The sequence below is a fragment of the Pyrus communis genome, chromosome 11 (genome assembly GCF_041283825.1).
Source record: "Pyrus communis isolate YQ-2024b chromosome 11, ASM4128382v1, whole genome shotgun sequence".
NCBI lineage: Eukaryota > Viridiplantae > Streptophyta > Magnoliopsida > Rosales > Rosaceae > Pyrus > Pyrus communis.
In genome coordinates this window covers 2,140,947-2,160,899 of record NC_142575.1, presented here as the reverse complement: position 1 = coordinate 2,160,899, position 19,953 = coordinate 2,140,947, and the positions used below count along the sequence as shown (strand labels likewise).

The 19,953-nt window shown below is 39.5% G+C and overlaps 1 protein-coding gene across 4 annotated transcripts; it reads right to left on the bottom strand.

The window, feature by feature from the left end:
* Nucleotides 1–1,386: 1,386 nt before the first annotated feature.
* LOC137742123 (E3 ubiquitin-protein ligase UPL1) lies at nt 1,387–17,945 on the bottom strand. Of its 4 annotated transcripts, none has more exons than XM_068481879.2 (17): nt 17,555–17,945; nt 15,913–16,008; nt 15,625–15,831; nt 7,790–15,335; nt 7,320–7,681; nt 6,920–7,237; nt 6,326–6,527; nt 5,947–6,230; nt 5,229–5,500; nt 3,956–5,087; nt 3,704–3,850; nt 3,425–3,505; nt 2,998–3,223; nt 2,761–2,900; nt 2,154–2,260; nt 1,870–2,038; nt 1,387–1,752 (listed from the first exon to the last, which is right to left on the bottom strand). In XM_068481879.2, the coding sequence occupies exons 1-16, from the start codon at nt 17,582–17,584 to the stop codon at nt 1,936–1,938; spliced, it is 11,253 nt and encodes a 3,750-aa protein (XP_068337980.2). In that variant the 5' UTR covers nt 17,585–17,945; the 3' UTR covers nt 1,387–1,752; nt 1,870–1,935. The 4 variants fall into 4 exon arrangements, with proteins under 4 accessions (XP_068337980.2, XP_068337981.2, XP_088535431.1 ...); XM_068481880.2 differs by having other exon boundaries at nt 7,790–15,332; nt 17,555–17,884; XM_088679305.1 differs by having other exon boundaries at nt 7,320–15,335.
* Between the last annotated feature and the right edge of the window lie 2,008 nt (nt 17,946–19,953).

Here is a 19,953-nt window from a genome sequence, read left to right as displayed (position 1 = left end):
AGATCTGGACTGCTTTAGAGCTCTTCAATTTGCTGCAATAATTAGGTGTTGAAAGACCATAACGAAGTCGTCTTCTTTCTGCCCAAAAGGAAAGTTAGATTCCTCTTTTTCCTCTCTTTATTTTTCGTGGGGTCACATTATTTTATCATTTTGATTGCTTTCTTATCTCGTCCTACACTGTTATATTTTTCTTTTAAGTTTGGGAAAATTATGGCAATTGTTTTTTAACTTTAACCTAATTAGATTAATAATCTTTTAATTCAAAATTTATGATTATTGATCTCTTAACTCATCAGAATATGCAACTGTGATTCTTTTTGTCAACATCGCTAAAATTTCCGTCAAAATAAGTCACGTGCAGACTCCAAACGGTCGTCCTGCCAGCACTGGGCCTAGGCTGGCCCTATTTCTCATAGATGGGTTGAATATTAAGAAGGTGTTAGCCCAAGCGAGTGTATCATCTGCAACTGCAAGCAACACCAGCCCAATACAAATGCCAACCACACGTGTTAATTCGTTCATCTTGGGAACCATTGGAAATTCTAGCTTGCAGTGCAGTACAAATCAAAAGCATGGTTGTCATAATGCAGATAGTAATGCTCATCCCTTGGCTCGTCTTTGCGAACATTGCGACGTTTCCGGAAAGAATAGCTCTAGGAACACAGTGGAGTAGGAGGAGGTGAGTGCCAAACTGGTTATTAGGATCAATTGTACGGCTGAGGTGGGGTGGACGTGGAAGTGTAGAGGTGAAAACGAGAATGCAACAACACTTCCATTTTCTTCATGAAGAATCCAATTTCTTGTGGAAGAGCATTTAGAAGTACTTATCGAAGAACCTTGTCCCAAAAGTACTGAAAAAATGTTTTTATAATCCTAACGACATTGTACGTTGCCTAAAGCATCCAAAAACAATGTCGAACGAGCCCTTTCTTTCTTATCCCTTCTTTTCTCTATATTTCAAAGCAAATGTCAATGGAAAATCAAGCATTTTTGCTCCATTCGTGAAAACTAATAAATTTTCAAGTGTGTGGAGCTTTTTTAAGTATAATTTTCTAGAACATTCAAAGAAAAATTACAGAAAATCATGGCAAAAAGGCTTATGGATGGTGTCGTGCATACGTCAGTCAGGCAAATTGGCCAAAATATTCCTCCTTGCATACTGCATTGTCGAAAAATGGTTACGAACCCGGAAAATCACAAGGACTTTCAAGAACGAGGACGTAACTGTTACAGTATCCTAAGCTAATCACGCATTGCCATTAGCAAATGTCAAAACACGGTTTGGCTTAGGATACTGCCCAAGCCAGACGAGTTTCTCTCGCAAGAACCACGAACTAGAGGGCATGTCAGCATGTCCGAGTGCACAAATAAAATTGAAGAGCTAAATTGGAATCACCTTCTCGCCTTTAAATAAATTGAAACCCAAAAGAAACCATCTGGAATTACTTATACATATATATATTCCCAAACATTCAGGTAGGAGAAAGTGAAAACTGACTAATCTAAAACAGATATCTAATATGAACACCAAAACAGATTTTCTATCCACATCCATCTGTACCGAATCCCCAATTTTCCGACATGTAAAGAATCCGCTAAAGAATTTCTAAGATTCCAATCCATTGTCACCGAGGAGCTTGCCGGCCTCCTGTCAATAGATAACGCTTTCGGAATTCTTTACAAAATCCATCATCGGTTTCCTCAGAAGTTGCTGTAATTCTGGAAGACAAAATTCAGAACCGGTTCTTTGACCTGCGCAAAGAATGGTGGAGAATAAGAGAGAAACAAACGAATTACAATTTAAGTTGATTTCAGAAAAGATTAACCAAGGTTTTCGAAATAAGGAAGGAAAAAAGATGTCGAACTGACATGTACATGCTAACTATACGACCGATGACTGGAATGCTGGGGAAATATCTGCTGAGATTCTTTCTGTCAACCAAAGCCAAATCCTTCACTAGCTTCATGAATAGCAAGTATCAATCGTTCGTGAAGCTGTTCTTTGGTGGTGTACTCAGGAAGGTCAAGCTGGTTAAAGCTGAAAAAGACATAGAACTACATTAGAAACATCGAGCTTGACGAGAATGTGAAGGGGACAAAGAAACTAACATTTTTGGAAAGACGGGGCCAAAGCAAATTATGTTTACACTAACCATGTATGAGCAGAAGGTAGTCTGTCAGGAGCTCCATAAGCCTTGTGGATCTGAAATTTCTGAGGACCAGAGATACCTTGCAAAGCCCTGAAACCTTCCAATGGAACCTGAAAGTCACAAATATGTTAGTTTTACCGAGTACCAAAATTTGCCCCCACATACGCATCATGTTGCAAGCATACATTTAAATCATTAGCTACGCATGCCATCTCCAATCATTATACAATGGCAAAGTTCAATGAGACAACATGCGCATTGTCAAAAACCATGTTCACAGGAAATGAAATTGACAAATGATATCAAGGTAAAATCAACGCAAGTCACACTTCCAACGGACCCTGTGAAAAAAAGGAAATGAAATTGACAAATGATATCAAGGTAAAATCAACGTAGGTCACACTTCCAAGGGACCCTGTGAAAAAAGTTATGAACATTATAAAGGGAGGGGTTGGGTTGTTGGGAAAAAGGGATGGGACAAGGGAAAAGAGGGGTTGCATACACTCAGAAAGTACAAAAGCACATACAAAATCCCTTTTAGTCGTGAACCAGCGGATATGGAGAAGTATATATACTATTTTCATATTTCTTTTGTAGTACAAACAGTTACCTTTGATGTTCCAGTCACAAATTGCAGTAGTCTTGCCATGTCCTCCTTGTCGAAACTTTCAACCACGTCCCAGAACCATTTAACAACATCAGATGATGATGTGTAGCCAGTGTACTCGGTATTGGCCTTCAAATCAGCCACTGTAAGGACAATGCCACCATTCAGATATCACAAGAGAAACAAAAGACCATATCAACTATGTAATAAGCTCATTTTAAAAATTTAAATGCAACTCACAATCTATCTCTGGAAGACCACTGATAAGTAGCTCAAGCTCCTTGTCATTGAAAATAGAGATAAGCTCTCGCGGGACCAATTCATCAAACCCCTTCAGGAAGGAATTAATTTGAGGTCGGATAGCATTTGTCAAGATATGTTCAGCTACAAGGTCAACATACTCGTGCTTCGTCTCTTCTGTAACCCGAATATTTCTTCCTCCAGGTTTCAGCTCATAATCAGTAACCTTTTCAAGAAGGTAGAAAGAAAGGAAAACACAACAAACAAGTACAACATTAGTCAAACCCATGAGCTCAATTTAATGTTATAACATTGAATGAAAATCAGATTGGCATTGAAGTAAGACTTTACAATAACACTACGTGAAAACCCAAAAGCTTTCAAAAATAAAGAACAGAACTAAAAAGTTACATATAAATTCAAATACCTGGTTTTTCTCATAAAGGATATGCTTTTCTTCATCCGCATCCATGCTAAACGTCAGGTCAGGAATATCACTCACATCATTCTGGACACGAGAAAAAAAATCAAATTAAAGAAACATACGCAATAGAGGAACCGAGTCTTAATCCTGCAGAAACAGAATTTCAGAATAACGAATATGACACATTTTAGATCAGTTAAAAAGATATAAAAACCTACAACGAAACCCATTCCAATCCAACCTTGAACTCTTAAAAATCAGAGTGATCAAAAGCACGCTAACCTCTAACATCCACTTTAAATTCTTGTAGTAATCAGGATCCACAGCCTCTATATCATGGTAAGTCACCTTTACACCGAGTATATGCTTATAGAAGGATCGAGTGAAATAAACATCCAAAAGTTGCCCATCAAAAAGTGCCTTTGCAACCTGAATAAATTATCACAGCAGCAAAAGTTAAAGAAAAATCTAACACAGACGGAAGAAGCTTATAAAGCCAGTTTCAAAAAGTCAATAATAGTCCAGAAGAATTACCACACGGCCCACAAATTTAAAATAAGACAGATGTTCTGTCTGGTAGACAGAATTAGGGTTTGGCTGGAAAGTTGCATTGTTTCCTACGGTGGTGAAAAGCAATGCCCCCTTGTCGAATATGACCCTTGACAGTAATTGATACCACTCTCGTGTCAGACCTCCAGCATCAATACCCTCTTCCCCTTGGAATTGGACATTTAATCGTCCCTTCATGTCCAGAGTAGGCCGCATGCGCAACTGATTATAAGAATCCTCCAAAACGTAAGCCCGCCGAACACTTATTCTCAGAGGACCAGAGAGATGTTGCTCATGCTGCTGCCTAATTCTTGACCGGAAATACGCTCTTTTGTTATCAAAATCAATTAGCCTTGGTGCCTTCAGCATCATAGTAAGGGATTTCTCCAACAAACCTGGATTCTGTCTGATAAAAGCATTCAAAAGCCGGCGATGCTTCTCAGCGAACTTTGTAAATGTAATAGCACCATCAAGCTTTCTCTGAGAATCCCCACAACTGTGGCACTTGGTAGTTGAAGGATCTGAGTTTCCAGAGGACTCTTTGACTTCTCTTGCAGTCACATTCGCCTGGTCTTGCAGCATAGTAGAGAGGTTCTCTTGTAGCTTTTCACACAGAACAAAAAAGGCCTCCATAAAAGGCAGGAGTCTCTGGGTTCCAGGAGGGAGAGGAGACGAAGAAGAACCCTGTGCATGGTCCCCAGTATTTACTATAGACATGGTTCGACAAAAAGAACTCTGACCCAGTGCTGTTTCAGTCGCACTTATACAGTTGCTTAATTCTAGCCACAGTGGCTCAAGTGCAACATTTAGCTTCCACATGATGGCATGCTCCTCCTGCTCCGCATCATTCTCCAATCCTGAATTCTCACCAGCCCTAGGTGAAGTGAGAGAGCAAAGTGCTTGTAATACACGTAAGATTGCTAACCCAGCCATTGATCCAGCACTCAAACCCAGCATATGTGTGTTCCGGAGAGTGACAAGCTCACCAACAGCTGAGGCACTCAAACGATGAGCCAGTTCTGACAGCGCTGAGACAAATAGTTTTCGATGGGGTGCTGCAACTGAGGCCAACTTCTTCAAGACCTCACCAGCAAGCATATAAAGTTTATCTGAAAGCCTAATCAAGTAAATGGACTCAGATTAGACACTCATAAAAAAACAGTTCATATAGTAGCACAAAGAAGAGAGTAGTTAATCTGACAAATACTGCATCTACGTTCAAAGAATGAACATATAAGAATTAGTGAGCTAATAATACCCCTCACGACCAAGAAGGCTGCAAAGATTGTGTAGATCAGATCCTGGTAGCTTCAAGAAAACATTATATGTATCCGTACTCCTCTTTACATCTGAATTTGATGATTCACCACTAACAGGCTTCTCTCCCTGATTAGATTCTGATTCCAAAGGAGGAACCTTTTGACCATCTCCTGAAGCTTCACCAACAGGCTTATCTGCCTTCTCAGATTGAGACTGGCCCTCTAATTTTGAAGCTGAAGTATACACAACAACCTGAACCAGGCCCATCACCTGTAGCACACAAAAAAAAAAAACATAAAAACATGAGATGGTGCTGAATTATAAATTTTTTGAAAGGATCATGCTGTAGGACATGCTTCAGCAATAAAATAATCAAGATTATGACTCCATATGTACAACTAGGAGATAAGGCAAGCAATACGCACGTTCTCTACCATATACTTAGTTTTTTTCTTAATTTTTAAGGAGAGAAATAAAATTATGGAGCAGGTACTAGCCTTTGTCCAGAATGGTTAACAAGTCAGACATTACAAACAATTGAATTACTCCAATCTTAAATTCATATAAGCTCTCATGTATAGTCGAAGTACTGAATATGTGGATACCTAACAACTACCAAGGGATTTTACACACTACACTTTTAAATGAATAGACAAACAGCAACTAATCTCTCCACGAGGTCATTTTAAACTGGTTAACCATAGAGTAGGTAGTACCTGCTCAAGATCAGCAGTGCCATAATGAGGTCGGTCCAGGAGCTTCAGGAACAATATCAGGGGAATGTCCGCATCCTGGGTGTTTCCAGACGGTTTTGATGAAGATCCTCCTTCTCCAATTTTCTCCTTGCCTTTGTCCTTCTTGGTTTCCATACGGATAGGGCTTAATGACTCAGGAACACCAGAGAAATCAAAGAAAAATAACATATTTGCCACAGCAGAATGATTTGTGGCCAAATAAGTCAAGATCTCAAGAATTCGACGTAGCACCAAGGGAGGAAGACCTATTGAAAATGAATATAAAGCAAACAAATTGTTAGTCCATAAATAGAAGAAACAAATGTACTGCAGATAACTGTTGGAGCGTCAGATGACTTACCATCTAACAACTGTGATCGCCCATAAACAACATTTGAATTGCAACCGTAAAGCCTTTGGGCATTAATAGCTGCTAATCCACCGACTGAGCCCTCAGCCTCAGATTTGATCATATCAAGCAAATGACGAACTAAGATTGCTCGTGTAACGCTATGGGTACATAAGTTCAACAAGAGCCTCTGCAAGAGTCCTTTGCCAAGTGGCTAACCACACACAAAAAAATAAATGGATCATGTTAGCAGAAGATAGTCATTTAATGAATGATTTTATGTGACAGTATGTAGTACATGTATGTGTACATGCGATTTTCAAATAATGTGTTATTTTGAGGTCTTTTAAAGCACAAATTGAGAAAATATAACCCACTTGGTTTTCTACTCTTCAGCCAACCGAAAATTCTTCATATGACGTTTTTTACACATTATTATTTCCATCAACAGGAGCTTTAACACTTGAATAGTACACACCTCCAAACTTTCTAACCATATATGGATTTTTTTAAAAGAAAACCTAAAATTCATATTTCAACGAAACATAAAACTTTCATAACCAGTTATAAACAGTCCAATTACCATTAATTGGAATATGAATTTACCTGCGCTAATCGTAATAGCCTAATTAAAGCTTTCAATTCATCGGCATCCAGAAGTGGCTCTCCTTCGATTTCCTTAACCTTTAAGCTGTCTGCAAGAGCAGAAACTGCCCTCCGGCCAATTGTGACTCCAACACCTCTGTCCATTACCATCTGCCGATCATAACCCAATCCATTTCTCCGGTTATTTAGCCTCTGGCTGGTTCCAAAAAGGCTGCGAGCCTGATAATGACTCATTGCTCGGTCTCTTAGCATTTGGGCTTCAACGAGCAATGGAGAAGGCAATCCAGACAGAACTGCTTCTGAAGAGGTTAAAAGTACCTGGACCAAGAGAAAAATTACATATGCAAGACAAATAATCATTACAATCAAGGTCATGAAAGATGCAGTTCCAGATGAAAACCTCTTCACGTAAATCAGCAGGAAAAGTAGCAATTATTGAAGCGTTGTCCATGTCAACTGGTTGTCCCTCAGCCTGATGTGCAACCCTTTGTTCTCTTTGTTGAGCCAAAACTTCTGCTTGGATATCTGGAGGAAGGGCTGCTAAAAACTCAGGATCAATGTCGTCTGCAGAAGGTGGCGCAGAAGATGGAGGTTGAACTGGCTGAGCTTGTTGCGAAGCAAGAACTTCGGCCCTCAAATATTCAGGTAAAGCCTCCAAGAAGGTCGGATCAATTGCATTAGCACCAGCGGCCTCATTATTCAAATCTTGTTCAGCCTGATTAGCTTCTGGAGCAACAGTTGTGTTTTCCCTTGATGGTTCATCTGTACGATTTTCAAAAGTAGGCATGGGATGGCCAATTTCATTTATTTCACCAATGTAATTCATATCAATGTCAATATTTGTTGGCACCAAAGAAGTATGAGAATCACCTGGATTAGGCACATTGAAACCCAAACTTGCCGACACATTACCAACCTGACCCTCTGCTCTGGAGGATCTATCATAACCCACAGCCTCCACAGTAACATCATGGGGATTAGAAGGCACAGAACCCCGTTCACATTGTAAACCAGCACTTATTTCTGCAGACGAGTTGACAGAACCTGCCACCGACCCTACTTGCTCACCAGCAGCACCATTTCCATCACCAATGTCCATGCTATCGCTTGGTGTACTGTTGGTTGAAGGTGGCATAATTGACATTGGTTCAGGTACCTGTAAGAACTCCCCTGCACCTTCGACTATAGATTCTGGATTGACTTGTTCTTGACAGGGAGCAGTGTCAGAACTTGAGTTAACTTGATGTGTTGTTTCATCAACCCCGTCTTGACGCTGATCTTCGTTTCTTTCATGGCTGTCATTGCGCTCCCCTGCTACTTGACTATCACTTAAAGGAGGGAGATCTGGCTGTTTCTCCTGCACTCCTGAGTTCTGGGACTGTTGTTCAGCAGGGATATCAGCTGGAGCAAGACTGCGTAATTGCGATATAAAGTGTTCCTCCACTGCTTGTGCAATAGCAGCAGCTTGAGGACCTGCTTGAGGCTGGCCATCATCAGTCCATCGACCATCACCTGGCCCTCTTCGCCCCGATAACTGCAATGAGTCCATACCTACTGAATAATCAGTCAACGGTGGGGGTGCTGCACCACTCAACCGGTCACCAAAAAGATTGCTTGGTACGTGATCATAAGGTAGAACAGGAGCATCAAACATGTAGAAATGAGCAACATCAAAGCTCCCTGATGACAGAGCTTCTAAATCCCTGGATGAATTTCCACCTGCTGACCACATTGAGACCAAATCCCCAGACTGGGATGGTCTTAAAAGGAGAGGATGTTGAAATCCATTTGCTTCTGCACCAGATCGCTCAAAGGAAGACCTACTTGTCTGATGGCGGCGATCAAAACCTATCGGCCCTCTCAGAGCAAACAAGTCATCCACATTAACACCTTCAAAAGGTTCAGCAGCAACATCAATGAGACCACTTCCAGGTCCAGGTTGTCCAAGTACCTGCAAATGATCAAGCCCATCAAGGGCTTCTCTCCATCTCACTTCTATGACACGATTCTCATGAAAATCATCATCATCTTCATCAATCATCCCATCATTGTAACCATCTCCCAAGCCGGTATCATCATGGTCTTCCACATCAGTATCAGCAAGTGACATCATGCCACCACCGTCCTCTGCTATATCCTCATCCTCATCCTCTCCCTCATCATCATCCTCATCATCCTCACCATCATCACCCATGTCATTTTCTAAATCAGCCATGTCCTCTCCCTCATCGTCATCCTCACCATCATCACCCATGTCGTTTTCTAAATCAGCCATGTCATCATCTGCCCTATTCTCAACACGAAAAGACATCTCAATTTGATCAGTGTTGTGTAGTACATTACCTTCATCCATCCCCTCACGCATGAAATCCATCCCAAGCTCCATCGGTGGATTAGAAGCTATTGGTCCTTCAACTTCTATCCTCATATCTAGTTCCACCAACTGGTTCGGATTTGCATCAGGATTACCTTCACTTTCAGAAGTTCGTTGATCCCCTTGAACAACCTGTATGACGTCTCTCACACCCTGTTCACTGCTTGCATTCTGATTATCCCCCACAGTAGTATCAGCTGATGGGGCAGTTACCTGATCATCAGATCTTCCATTCAACCCTGTGGATTTTTTCTTGCCTGTCTCATCAGATTTAAAGTATTGCTCACTAGCATTAGCAGCCCTTGTTAGGCTTTCTAACGTCTTGAGTATCAAATTCACAGTTTTGGGAGCATCAGGATGGTCTAAGTCAATCACCCGGAGGATACCAGTCAGACACTGAATCATTCCCCCATCTATCATGCTTTTTGCTATGTCTGGTGAAAACCCAGAACCAGGTAAGTTGCTGGATGATGAATTTTTAGACAAAATTGAATACACCAAATCAACAAAAGCATAAACGCTTTTATCCGGTAATAAGATGCTCTTGGTGGAAGTACATCCCAAATTCGAAAACGAGGATAAAGCCTTTACAAGTTCACTAATTACTCGTCTGCGCCCTTCACTGGAACGACCACACAGAACTACCAGGAACCAAGAAGCTTTTTCGGACAGTTTGTCTCTCCATTCATCAGGTCCAGCAGATTTATCAATGGTGAGTGGAAGCAATCGATGAGTTACATGGTGAAGTATACCACCATGTCCAAGACCATCTGTTTGATTAGATCCCCGCAACTGAGTCATTTCTAAATCCCGTTTAAGTATAACCCCAACTGCATGTACATACATAAGAAGGATATCACTCAGTAATTTGAGAACAAAGGTAACTTTAGCCAACCCTGCAGATCTTTCAGATTCTGACTCCACTTTCCTTGTCTCGTCAACCTTTGATTTACCCTTCACCTTCATAGTGGGTTCATCTACTTCCATAGCGGATGGGTTATTTGAATAGTCTTCCTGGCTATTTGGGAAATGGTATTTGAAGACTATTTCAAGAAGCTGATCTATCACTTGAGTGAGATTGGCAGGGATCTTCTTGTGACTTTTTGCACATTTACCAGATCCATCATGTATCTTATTTTCAGAAATCCGTACACACTCATTGGAAGATAATCCAGCCTCATCACCTACTGCTTTAGATTTTTCCTTTTCCTTCTCTTTTTCCTTCAATAACAGAACAAAGGTTCTACCTCCTGATGTCTCCAACTGACAAACTGCAGAAGCAGCTTTCATAAAAACTACTGGATCTCTAGAGATTACAGGTGCCATTGATGTCAAGAATGTTCGTGCAGAAGTGCGCCCACCATGCCTGTTTCCACTCAGGGCTTGGCGAATCTCCAATTCCATTGCTGTTTGCAGTGTTTGTGGATCTTCAAGGAGATGGCGAACAATAGCAGATGCAACAGTATCATATCCCGGGAAAAAACAACTTCTTGGAAGGCCAAATAGAGCTGCCAAGCCTCCATTTTCAAGGAATTGTAAAGCTAGAGCATGAGTTTTTGTCAAGCGTGCGCATAATTGTAAAACAGCCTGCATGATCATTGCTGGGACATGCTGCTTTATCAAGTCACAAGCAACTGCTAGCACTTTATGACTCTCTTCCATAGTCAAATAACCGGTAGATTTCCCCAATACTTTCTCAAATGCTGTGGCAGAATCCTTTTCATAGGCATCCATAAGCTGTTTTTTCTCTGTATCTGATGCAGGGATTGACACACGCTCTCCAGATAATTCAGGTAAAGGCCCTGTCTGAGTATCTTCAACCTTTTCAGAAATTATGGACCTTGATTGCAACATGTTATCCAAAATAAGCAGTAGAGCACTGATACATTTTGGGACAAGAAGCTCATTGCCTGACTCATCATTGCCCTTAAAGTTCATCAAGATATCTGTTGCAGTAGTCACAATACCATACTGTGCAGCGACTTCCCTTGTGCTTCCATCCGCAGAAAGAAGTAATGCAATAACATGCGACACCATACTCAACGCACTGGTATCATTAGAAAAATCCAATGGACAATTCTTTAGCTGCTGAGTAAGATAAGATACAACTCTTGGACGGTCTTCCCCTTTGTTCTGGTTGCTAAGTGTCACAAGCAAATCTGTCAAAGGGAATGCCATGGTATCATTACTTTGAAGTAATTTAACCGACGCTGCAAGGACATCATCAACAGGAGGAGCTTTCACACAACCCTCTTCTGCCAGCACATCAACAGACTTTTCAACACTCTCAGCTTTAGATGCATCTGACGAATTTCCCAGTGAAAGAGCAAGTGCTCGAGCCAGCTCATCATCATCCTGCACAGGATCCTCAGGATGACTAAAGAGCCACTCCATGGCCATTTCAACGCTATTTGTTTCCACCCGCCTAAGAGCTTCCTCTGCCCTAGCCCTTGGAAAACCCATCTCAACAATGGTGGTAATAGTATTTTCATCAAGTGGTGGGGTCAATCGCTGGTTTGTACTTCCAGCAATGCCACTGCGATTCTGCTTCACATCTCCAACACCAGAATATACATGCATGACAAGCGAGACAATAGAAGCAATGAAATCCGGACTACAATTTGGAAACATAGGGTGGTTCCAGACAGGAAGTATCACATCAAGAACTTGAGACTGCAGCATACGAATAAAAACTTCTGGGTCCCTTGGCACAGGGAAAAGCCCAATTGACAAACCAACTGCAACTGGCTGCTGAACAAGCAACTGTGCTTGAGAAGCAGAGGTTGTGGATAAGAGTAAAGAAGAATTAACAAAATACTCGAGCACACGGCAATAGCTCTGTAAAGTATCAAGCAGCCACGAACTGTGGGACAGTTTACTTCCTTCACCTGTCCTTTCAGGATCAATACCTGACGTTGACACGGAGTATGGTAGTGTCCACAACAACTGACTAGTAGCTTCAAATGTTGTAAGCAGCTCCTTAAAAGTACCATGGACATAGAAATTATTTACTGTTGCAGTATAACAAGTACGTCGCCTGCTGTCAAATGTAAGCGATACCATATCATCGACAACTTTGCCAAGATATCGACACTTGACTGACAGTGATGTATCGAGCCCAGTTGATGTAGAATGCCCAGAGAAGCTAAGAGACTCGAGAAATATTTTAGCTAGGGCAGTTCCAAGAGTCTTGGAAACCAAACTCAACGACCCAGAGTCAACTCTACGCCGATTTGGTGATGTGAATCCCTTGACAAGAGCTGTGAAGAAGGAACGCAGTGTGGAAGCCAGCTTGTTGAGGATTTCTATCACAAGAACATCAGGACTTTTCTTTTTCAAATCTTGGGAAGTAGATGTTTCTGATACTGTTGAGGAAGATTCAGAATCAACATTTAAAGCCTCCAAATGCCGGCCTGTCCTTCCACCCCTTATGCGTGTAAAACCATGACGACTACGACGGTGCAAACCTTCACCAGAGCGAACAACTGACAGAAACTCGCGTTCTCCACCCCACAAGGGCTGATTCCTGATAGAAACTGGGTTCATATATCTCACCATTGGAATATTAGCATCATCATCACTCTCCCTTCCAGAAGCATTAGTCGGAGCTGCCTCAGCAATCTCTGGTTCTTGTTCAGCATTGGTCTTCTCATCTGACTTGACATCATTGCACAGAGAGATTTGCCAAATTATTTCCCGGTAGGTGCTCCCGAGATCTTTCAATACATCAGCATCTGCTGCACCCAGTTCAGACACCACAGTAGTTGTCCCTTTCAACAGAACATTAGACAGAGACAGAATAGCTTCAAGACTGGAAAGATGTCTCAAAACTTGAGTTTGCTTCGCAGATTCCACCAAAGCAAGTTGAGTCCCTCCAACTGAAACTAAAAGTTCATTTGTTGATTTCAGATGCTCTCTCAAGAATGAACATACTGCCCCAGCCAAAGAAGCAGAATGTTGTGGTGAGAAGTTCTTAAATGCGACAGAAATACTCTGGCCAACTGAAACAGAAGGAGGCATCAAGGGCAAGGTAAATAACTGCAGGACAGCTTCAACCCCCTTCTTCTCCACAAATATACGACATGTGTCACCATTCTGAAGTATTGTTTCAAGAAGACGAGCAACATTGCTCACACAGTCAGGAAGAAATATTTCAACATTCCCCACTGAAGAATCAGAAGGTGGCTCCACAGTCTGCTCTGAACTTTCCGTTTTGGATGATTCCCCGTTATCAGACATGACCAAATTCCTCTCTTCTCCATCTGTTTCCATGGGAACAGGAGTAGAAGAGCCCAAAGGATCAATTGACATGTATGAAGCATCAACCCCATGTCCAATTTTTGAAATGGCATTTAAGATCTCAATCAGCATATCCACTCCAGGCCCACGCAATGAGGAAGCGTGGCGCATTAACTCATCCAATCCACTAGATAACGAACCTGGTGTGTCACTGGTCAGGGCCTTCAGATAAGTTCTTGAAGTAAATATCTTCACAAAGCACCTCAAAGCATTGCAATCTTTCACAGCCTGAAGACCATTAGTAGTATTTAAACATAGGGCATCTAGACACTGTGGTATGCATGTAATGGCTTCTGCAGAGCAAAGAACACCATCCATTATAGCATCCAAGAAGGCAGAAGGAAGGCCTGCTGCATCTAAAACTGGAAAACAGGTAGGATCTTTGTGTATTAGATCACTCATGACAGTTGCCGCAAGTGAGAATACCCCACCACCAAAATCCTTTGCCCTTTTAAATATTATGCATAAGCATTGTGGCAATAGACTCTCCTCTGAGCCATAAACATGAGCAGTACTTCCAGGGGCATAAGTCCCCAGGGATATAGCACGCAATAGAGCTTTCATAAGCAATCGTCTGTGATATGAAACCAGTGGTTCTGAATACAAAGGCTGCATGCTGTCTAGCTCTGTAGAAGTTCCTACAGCTACTTGTGCACTACTCCCAATGATGTCAGAATCATCATCTTCATGCTTTGAGCCATTTTCTACATGGGACACTTCCACCTGTAGGCGAGAGATTGTATCGTCTAAACCACCCAAATCCCGAAACAATGCAGCAGCAGGATTACTGTAATCCATAAAAGCTTCTAAAATGTGCACAGATGTGCTGACCAAATGAAGGTGTTGCGGGTTTGTATCTTTAAGCAAAGGCAGAAGGGTGGGAATAAAACCAGCTTCACGCATGGCTGAACAACCTGATGATGATGACACCAAAACTGTGACAAGAGATAATAGAGCCTCAGCAAAAACAACAGACCACTTTGACGTATCTCTGGTGACAAAATCAATGGCCTTCTGCATGAGACTGGACAGGATACCACGATGCCCACCAGATGTGACAGCAGTCAAAACAGTAGGCTGCCGGGATCGATCTTGACAAAGAGCAACCAGTGAAAGAAGACAGAGAATTCGAATTTTCTCAGGAACCACATCCTCAAAGCTCAACAACGACACTAATTCATTGATAAACTCAGGTTCAGTGTTGAAGAAAGAAACAAGGTCGTCAGCATCACTATTTGCTTGAACAAGAACTATGAAGGCATACAAGCGGATGCATGCATACTGCTGCCGAGTAGCTACAGAGCCAAAAGCCCTTGCAAACCGCAATCTTGTCAATAAAGAAAATCTTAAGCTAGAGGGTACTTTGTACTCGGCAATTAACTTACACAAAAGCTCAAGATCCGTCTCTGGATGAGTATTGATGTTAGGTAAGTGAATGATTTGTAAACCTTGGTTGGCAGGGATGTCACCTGTTGAATCATTTGATGCATAGAACTCAAGATGAAGGGTGCAGCCTAACTTGTAAGCAACAGAGTCACAATCATTCTGTATTACACTAGCAATTAATCCAAGACCCTCTTCTTTTCCCCCCCAACCTTGTGCAAGAGCGAATAACTTTGAATTTAGTAAAGCATCTCTAATGGAATACTTTCCAACTGTTTTCTTTAAAAATGCAGCCAATGTCTGCAGGCAACCCTCAACCACATCCGCATCAGTGCAAGCAAGCAGAGATGAAAGATGCTGCTGCAATAACATATGAAACAAAGACATAAAACTAATGAATGGGAAAAGGAGGAATTGAAAATAAATGAAATTGACTGATGTAAAGAAAAAAAATTAACACAATCAAATGCACAATAATCAGAGTTGTTAATTATCACAACCCAGCTAAAAATAAGCCTTCATCCCATATACAATACCCCAAAAAGCAATAATGGTATAATTGTATATCTAGAAGGAATAAAAACTAACTAATAATAAACAACTGAAAATTACGCAACAACGACGGAGAGGTGAATGATGGAAATTTTACCTCATAAGAACTGTAGAAGTGCTTATTTGTGCAATTCTCCAAAATTATCCTTATTACACGGAGAACTTGAAGAACAGCTTCTCTCGGAAAAGGAGGATCAGTGTCTAGAAAATTATCATCAACCTGCAAATCCTTCCTGGATTTTATGTGCTTCTCAAAAAATGAATCAAAATGGTTGAAAAGATCAACCCAATGATGGAAATCTCCCTGCACCAGAAATAAAAGCATATAAATCATATTGCATGTAAATAACTGTATTAATGTAACAGTTAAAGGTAATAAAATCACCTTATCGAACTCCCAGATGAAACCTTTCAGAGGTTCCTCTATATTCTCAGAGGGAACAGCAGTGACCCTATTGATGAAGGATCTAATTTTTGGGGGCTGAAACAAAACAAGACCAAAAAAAAAGTACAAATAGTTGTTAGTACTTTGCAGACTCGCCAAATTGCTTTTATATAAAATTAGTACCCATGTACCACAGAGACAACAAATAAACAAGAAATAGATGACTTATTTGTAAACAATAAGTTCTTCAAGTGCAATAAGGGATGTACAAGGTGTGCAAACAATGAGAAGGGTACACACAACATAGTGCAAACAAGACCATATCCTAGAGATAATTTGTTTTAACACACATTACCCCCTATCACTTTGTTAGAAGTCACCATGCTACCAACAGGAAATAAACAACATTGAAACTAATGTCAAAAAGTTTCAAGAAGCACACAAGTTAAAATGTTGTTAATAGTGCCACACTTGTCTGGTACCTTTAAAGAAAGGATTGAGGTGGCTTGGATTGACCTTAATGAACCTTAACATAATATGGTTACGTTCACTTAATAAAATTTAATTACTGAAAATCTTAAGAGTGACGTCGTCAAAGGGATGCATATAAGGAACTAAGATCATTCACGCACTCACCATTTCATCTCACACTTTTAGCTAAGCACAGTATCTGTTTGAGCAAAATTTTAATCTGTGTGATGTGAATGTACTAAATTTATAACTTGAAAACAATTCATGCATCTAAGTCCCACATATTTTAATGCATGGCAAAAGTCTTAAAGAAAACAACGAACTCCTAACTTCACACATATTTTAATGCATAGCGAAAGTCTTAAAGAAAACGACGAACTCCGAACTTCACCTTGCTGTAACAATTATCCAGTTTCCACACATTTTCTACAAAATATTAAAGCATAAATGTCAAAACCAATTAATCTTGTTCCATTTAGATATTGCCTCCTTATAAAAAATTAAAACTTCTTTTTCGACAAAATAATCTGCCATGCATGACATTTGCTCCATGAACGTTAACACACTGATAAACAGACTGACGGACCGACCAAACCCCCTGCCACCTCCTCTTCTTCTCTCTCTCAATATTAGCAATTTCAACAAAAACATATAAAGTCATATAGACATTCGATGGAGAAAATAACTCTTTGAACTAAGAAACAATAATGAAACTATTCTAGTCAACTGGGTTGGTCATGAAACATGTACAATCATATCTCTAAGATCTTCCTAGTATTGGTTGCAATCCTCATGCAAAAATCTCACTTCATAAGCTGAATATGTTTGCATTTTCGTACTCCGAATTATATAAACAATTCAATAAATAGGTAAAAAAATTTAAACTTTCTTATCTTGTATCAGTCCCTAGTTAAACAACCAAAGAAACATCAAATTGATAGACGCCCAAAACGAATTATATAAGCAATTGCATACAAAAGTGCCACTCACTGGGAAATGAGAAAAAGGAGAAAAAGAACATAACCCAAAACCATCAACTTCTCGAAATCAAAACATAGGGAAAACCCAGTACTTTAATCATGTACACACATACATACATATATATATATATATATTATGCGCATGTATGCATAAAAGAATCTAATCGATTCCACAGGTGAAATATACTGACCACTTCAACCGCCCTCCTCTTTAACTTCATATTGGAACTGAAAGCATTGCACGATTGAGAACCGCCTTGAATTGGTACCCGATCAATCACTAACAAACCAAGAATTGATCGAAGAGCAGAGACTGAATTGGGGAAATTAAAATTCTGCGGCAACTAAAATTGAAGTGAGGAACGTTTTGTAGGGGCGGTTTGACGGCGATCGGATCGTCAAACTTCGATTTTTCGAGAGTGATCAGAGGAAATTTGAGCTTCTTCGCGATCAAGATTAGGGTTTTGATGAGGATCGCACAGAGACAGAAAGGGAAGCAGAGAATTGGAGAAGAAATGAATAACTGAGAAAGAAGCTAGAGTGTGGCATATATAGAGGGGGCAGGAAATTACAGGAAAATTCGGAAAATAAAAAAGAAACAGAGATAGATAAAGGGAGGAGATAAAAATAAAAAATAAAAAAATTGCATAAAAAATAAAATAAGATAATTAAATATATATTGTGCTCTCATTCTCTTTATTGAGACCATACCATTAATACGAAATCACGGTGACAATGTAATTGTGTCGTAAAAGTCTTTTTTCTATTAAGAATAAGATAATTTAAATTGGATATGACAAAGTAACATATTAATTTAGATAATTGGTCTAACGCACATCAAGTTCACCTATTACGAGTAAGATAATTGAATTGGATGTGGCAAATAAGCACATTTACTTAACTCACATCTCCATCATGAAAATCTTCATACTACGAATAAGATAATTTAAATTGAATATGACAAAAAAACACAATACTCTAGATTATTGTGTTAACATCCCTATTATTAACTTGTTTGATGTCCAAAAAGTATAATTGTAATTATGTCCAGCTTGTTAAGTAGCTTAATTTTTTCTAAATTATGTTTTTTATTATTATCCAGAAAAATAAATAAATTGTATTACAATATTAATTCTTTTTCTCACTAAGCAATGTTTGAATCAAAATTTGCTACAATATCCTTCTAAGTAAATATTTGCTAAATTCAGACAAAAAATGGTGTTTGATCTTTTGTTCTTTGTTTTGATCTTTTACTTTTGTTGGTTTCTGATTTCTTACTAACATCACCCATATAATTTCTCCAATAAACCTCTTTGTGCCTAATTTATACTTGTTTTATCATGTTTATCACACAAAAGCGCCACCAAATAAATTCATAAAAAATTTGATTTATTGTAAGAAATTGTACATATTTTGATTGTCAATCAAGTTTGCATTTGTGAAAATGGTCTATAACCTACCGCGAATTTTTCTAGTATGTCGGGAACACGACTTAATTGATTGAAATTTTTTTTTTCAAATTTCAAATTATTATATTATGATATTTAATATATTAAACCGTATTTTTGGCACACTGAAAAATCTCTTTCCGTATACGTGGGAGAAGAGAAGAGAAAAGAAAAAAAAAAAAAAAAAAAAGCAATGATGTGTGTTTCCTTGGTAAAATCGAAAATGGCTAGTGGTGACTAGTAGTGTGTGTGCATGTTTCGGCTCTATACTTTTGGGACTTTCTTAATTGCGAAGGAAAAGAGCTTCCGGAGGTTGACAACTTTATTCCAATACCAACCAAAACATTGAACCCAAATATGCTTTTTTTTTTTTTTTTTTTCTTTTTGGTGAAAGAAAACAAGTAAAATTGGAAACATGGACAAAATTTGGAGGGCCTAAATGGTGACATTTGGAGGGTCATCATGTGGGGCTTTGTTGAATGATGACCAATTGTAGGAATAAAAGGATGAAGTTGAGTGCATATAGAGTATGAACATATAAGATTGTAAATAATATTGCTATTAGTATCATTTATTACTTGAGATTAGTAGTATTCATCTTCACTTGTAAGTAAGAGGTCTTAGATTCGATTATCGCCAAAGGCAAAGTTGAACCACATTATTATGGCAAATCCATTGTAGAGGTCTACTCTCCCACCCTTTAATGTAGATACTATTGTCTGTTAAAAAAATTAATATTAGTATTAGTAATGATTTACTATTGTAAGTAGTGGATTATTTTGTGGTTTGGATTTTCATCTTCAACTTTATTGTGTTTCTTTTATTAAAAGGACCAGTTGGTTGCTTCGTTGTGACATTCCACTCTTTGAAAGTCTAAAAGACTCTCAAAGGCATTTTAGGTTCCCCTGGGGCACCATCGTGTGATTCATTAGCTTCAAAAGAGAATACAAGACGTGTCGTGTGAAATACGAGTCTGTAATTTGTCCCCGACCACTAGACCACCCCATGATGGTTAATTTACTATATTTCAAATTTAGAATTTTCCTCCTTTTTAGTGTAAATTAGAGAATAATATAGTTTGTATTAATAAATAGTGAATTACGACTTATCTATTAAGAGGCGAGGAAACTAAACACAAGAAT

Bases quoted from the DNA above. Each gene is read 5' to 3' on its own strand.
- LOC137742123 (XM_088679305.1), bottom strand. From the start codon at position 17,584: ATGAAGTTAAAGAGGAGGGCGGTTGAAGTG. The intron at 6,528-6,919 runs GTAAATTCATAT...GTGTGTGGTTAG, and splicing joins GGCTATTACGATTAGCGCAG to CCACTTGGCAAAGGACTCTT. The intron at 3,506-3,703 runs GTTAGCGTGCTT...TCTCGTGTCCAG, and splicing joins ATTTAAAGTGGATGTTAGAG to AATGATGTGAGTGATATTCC.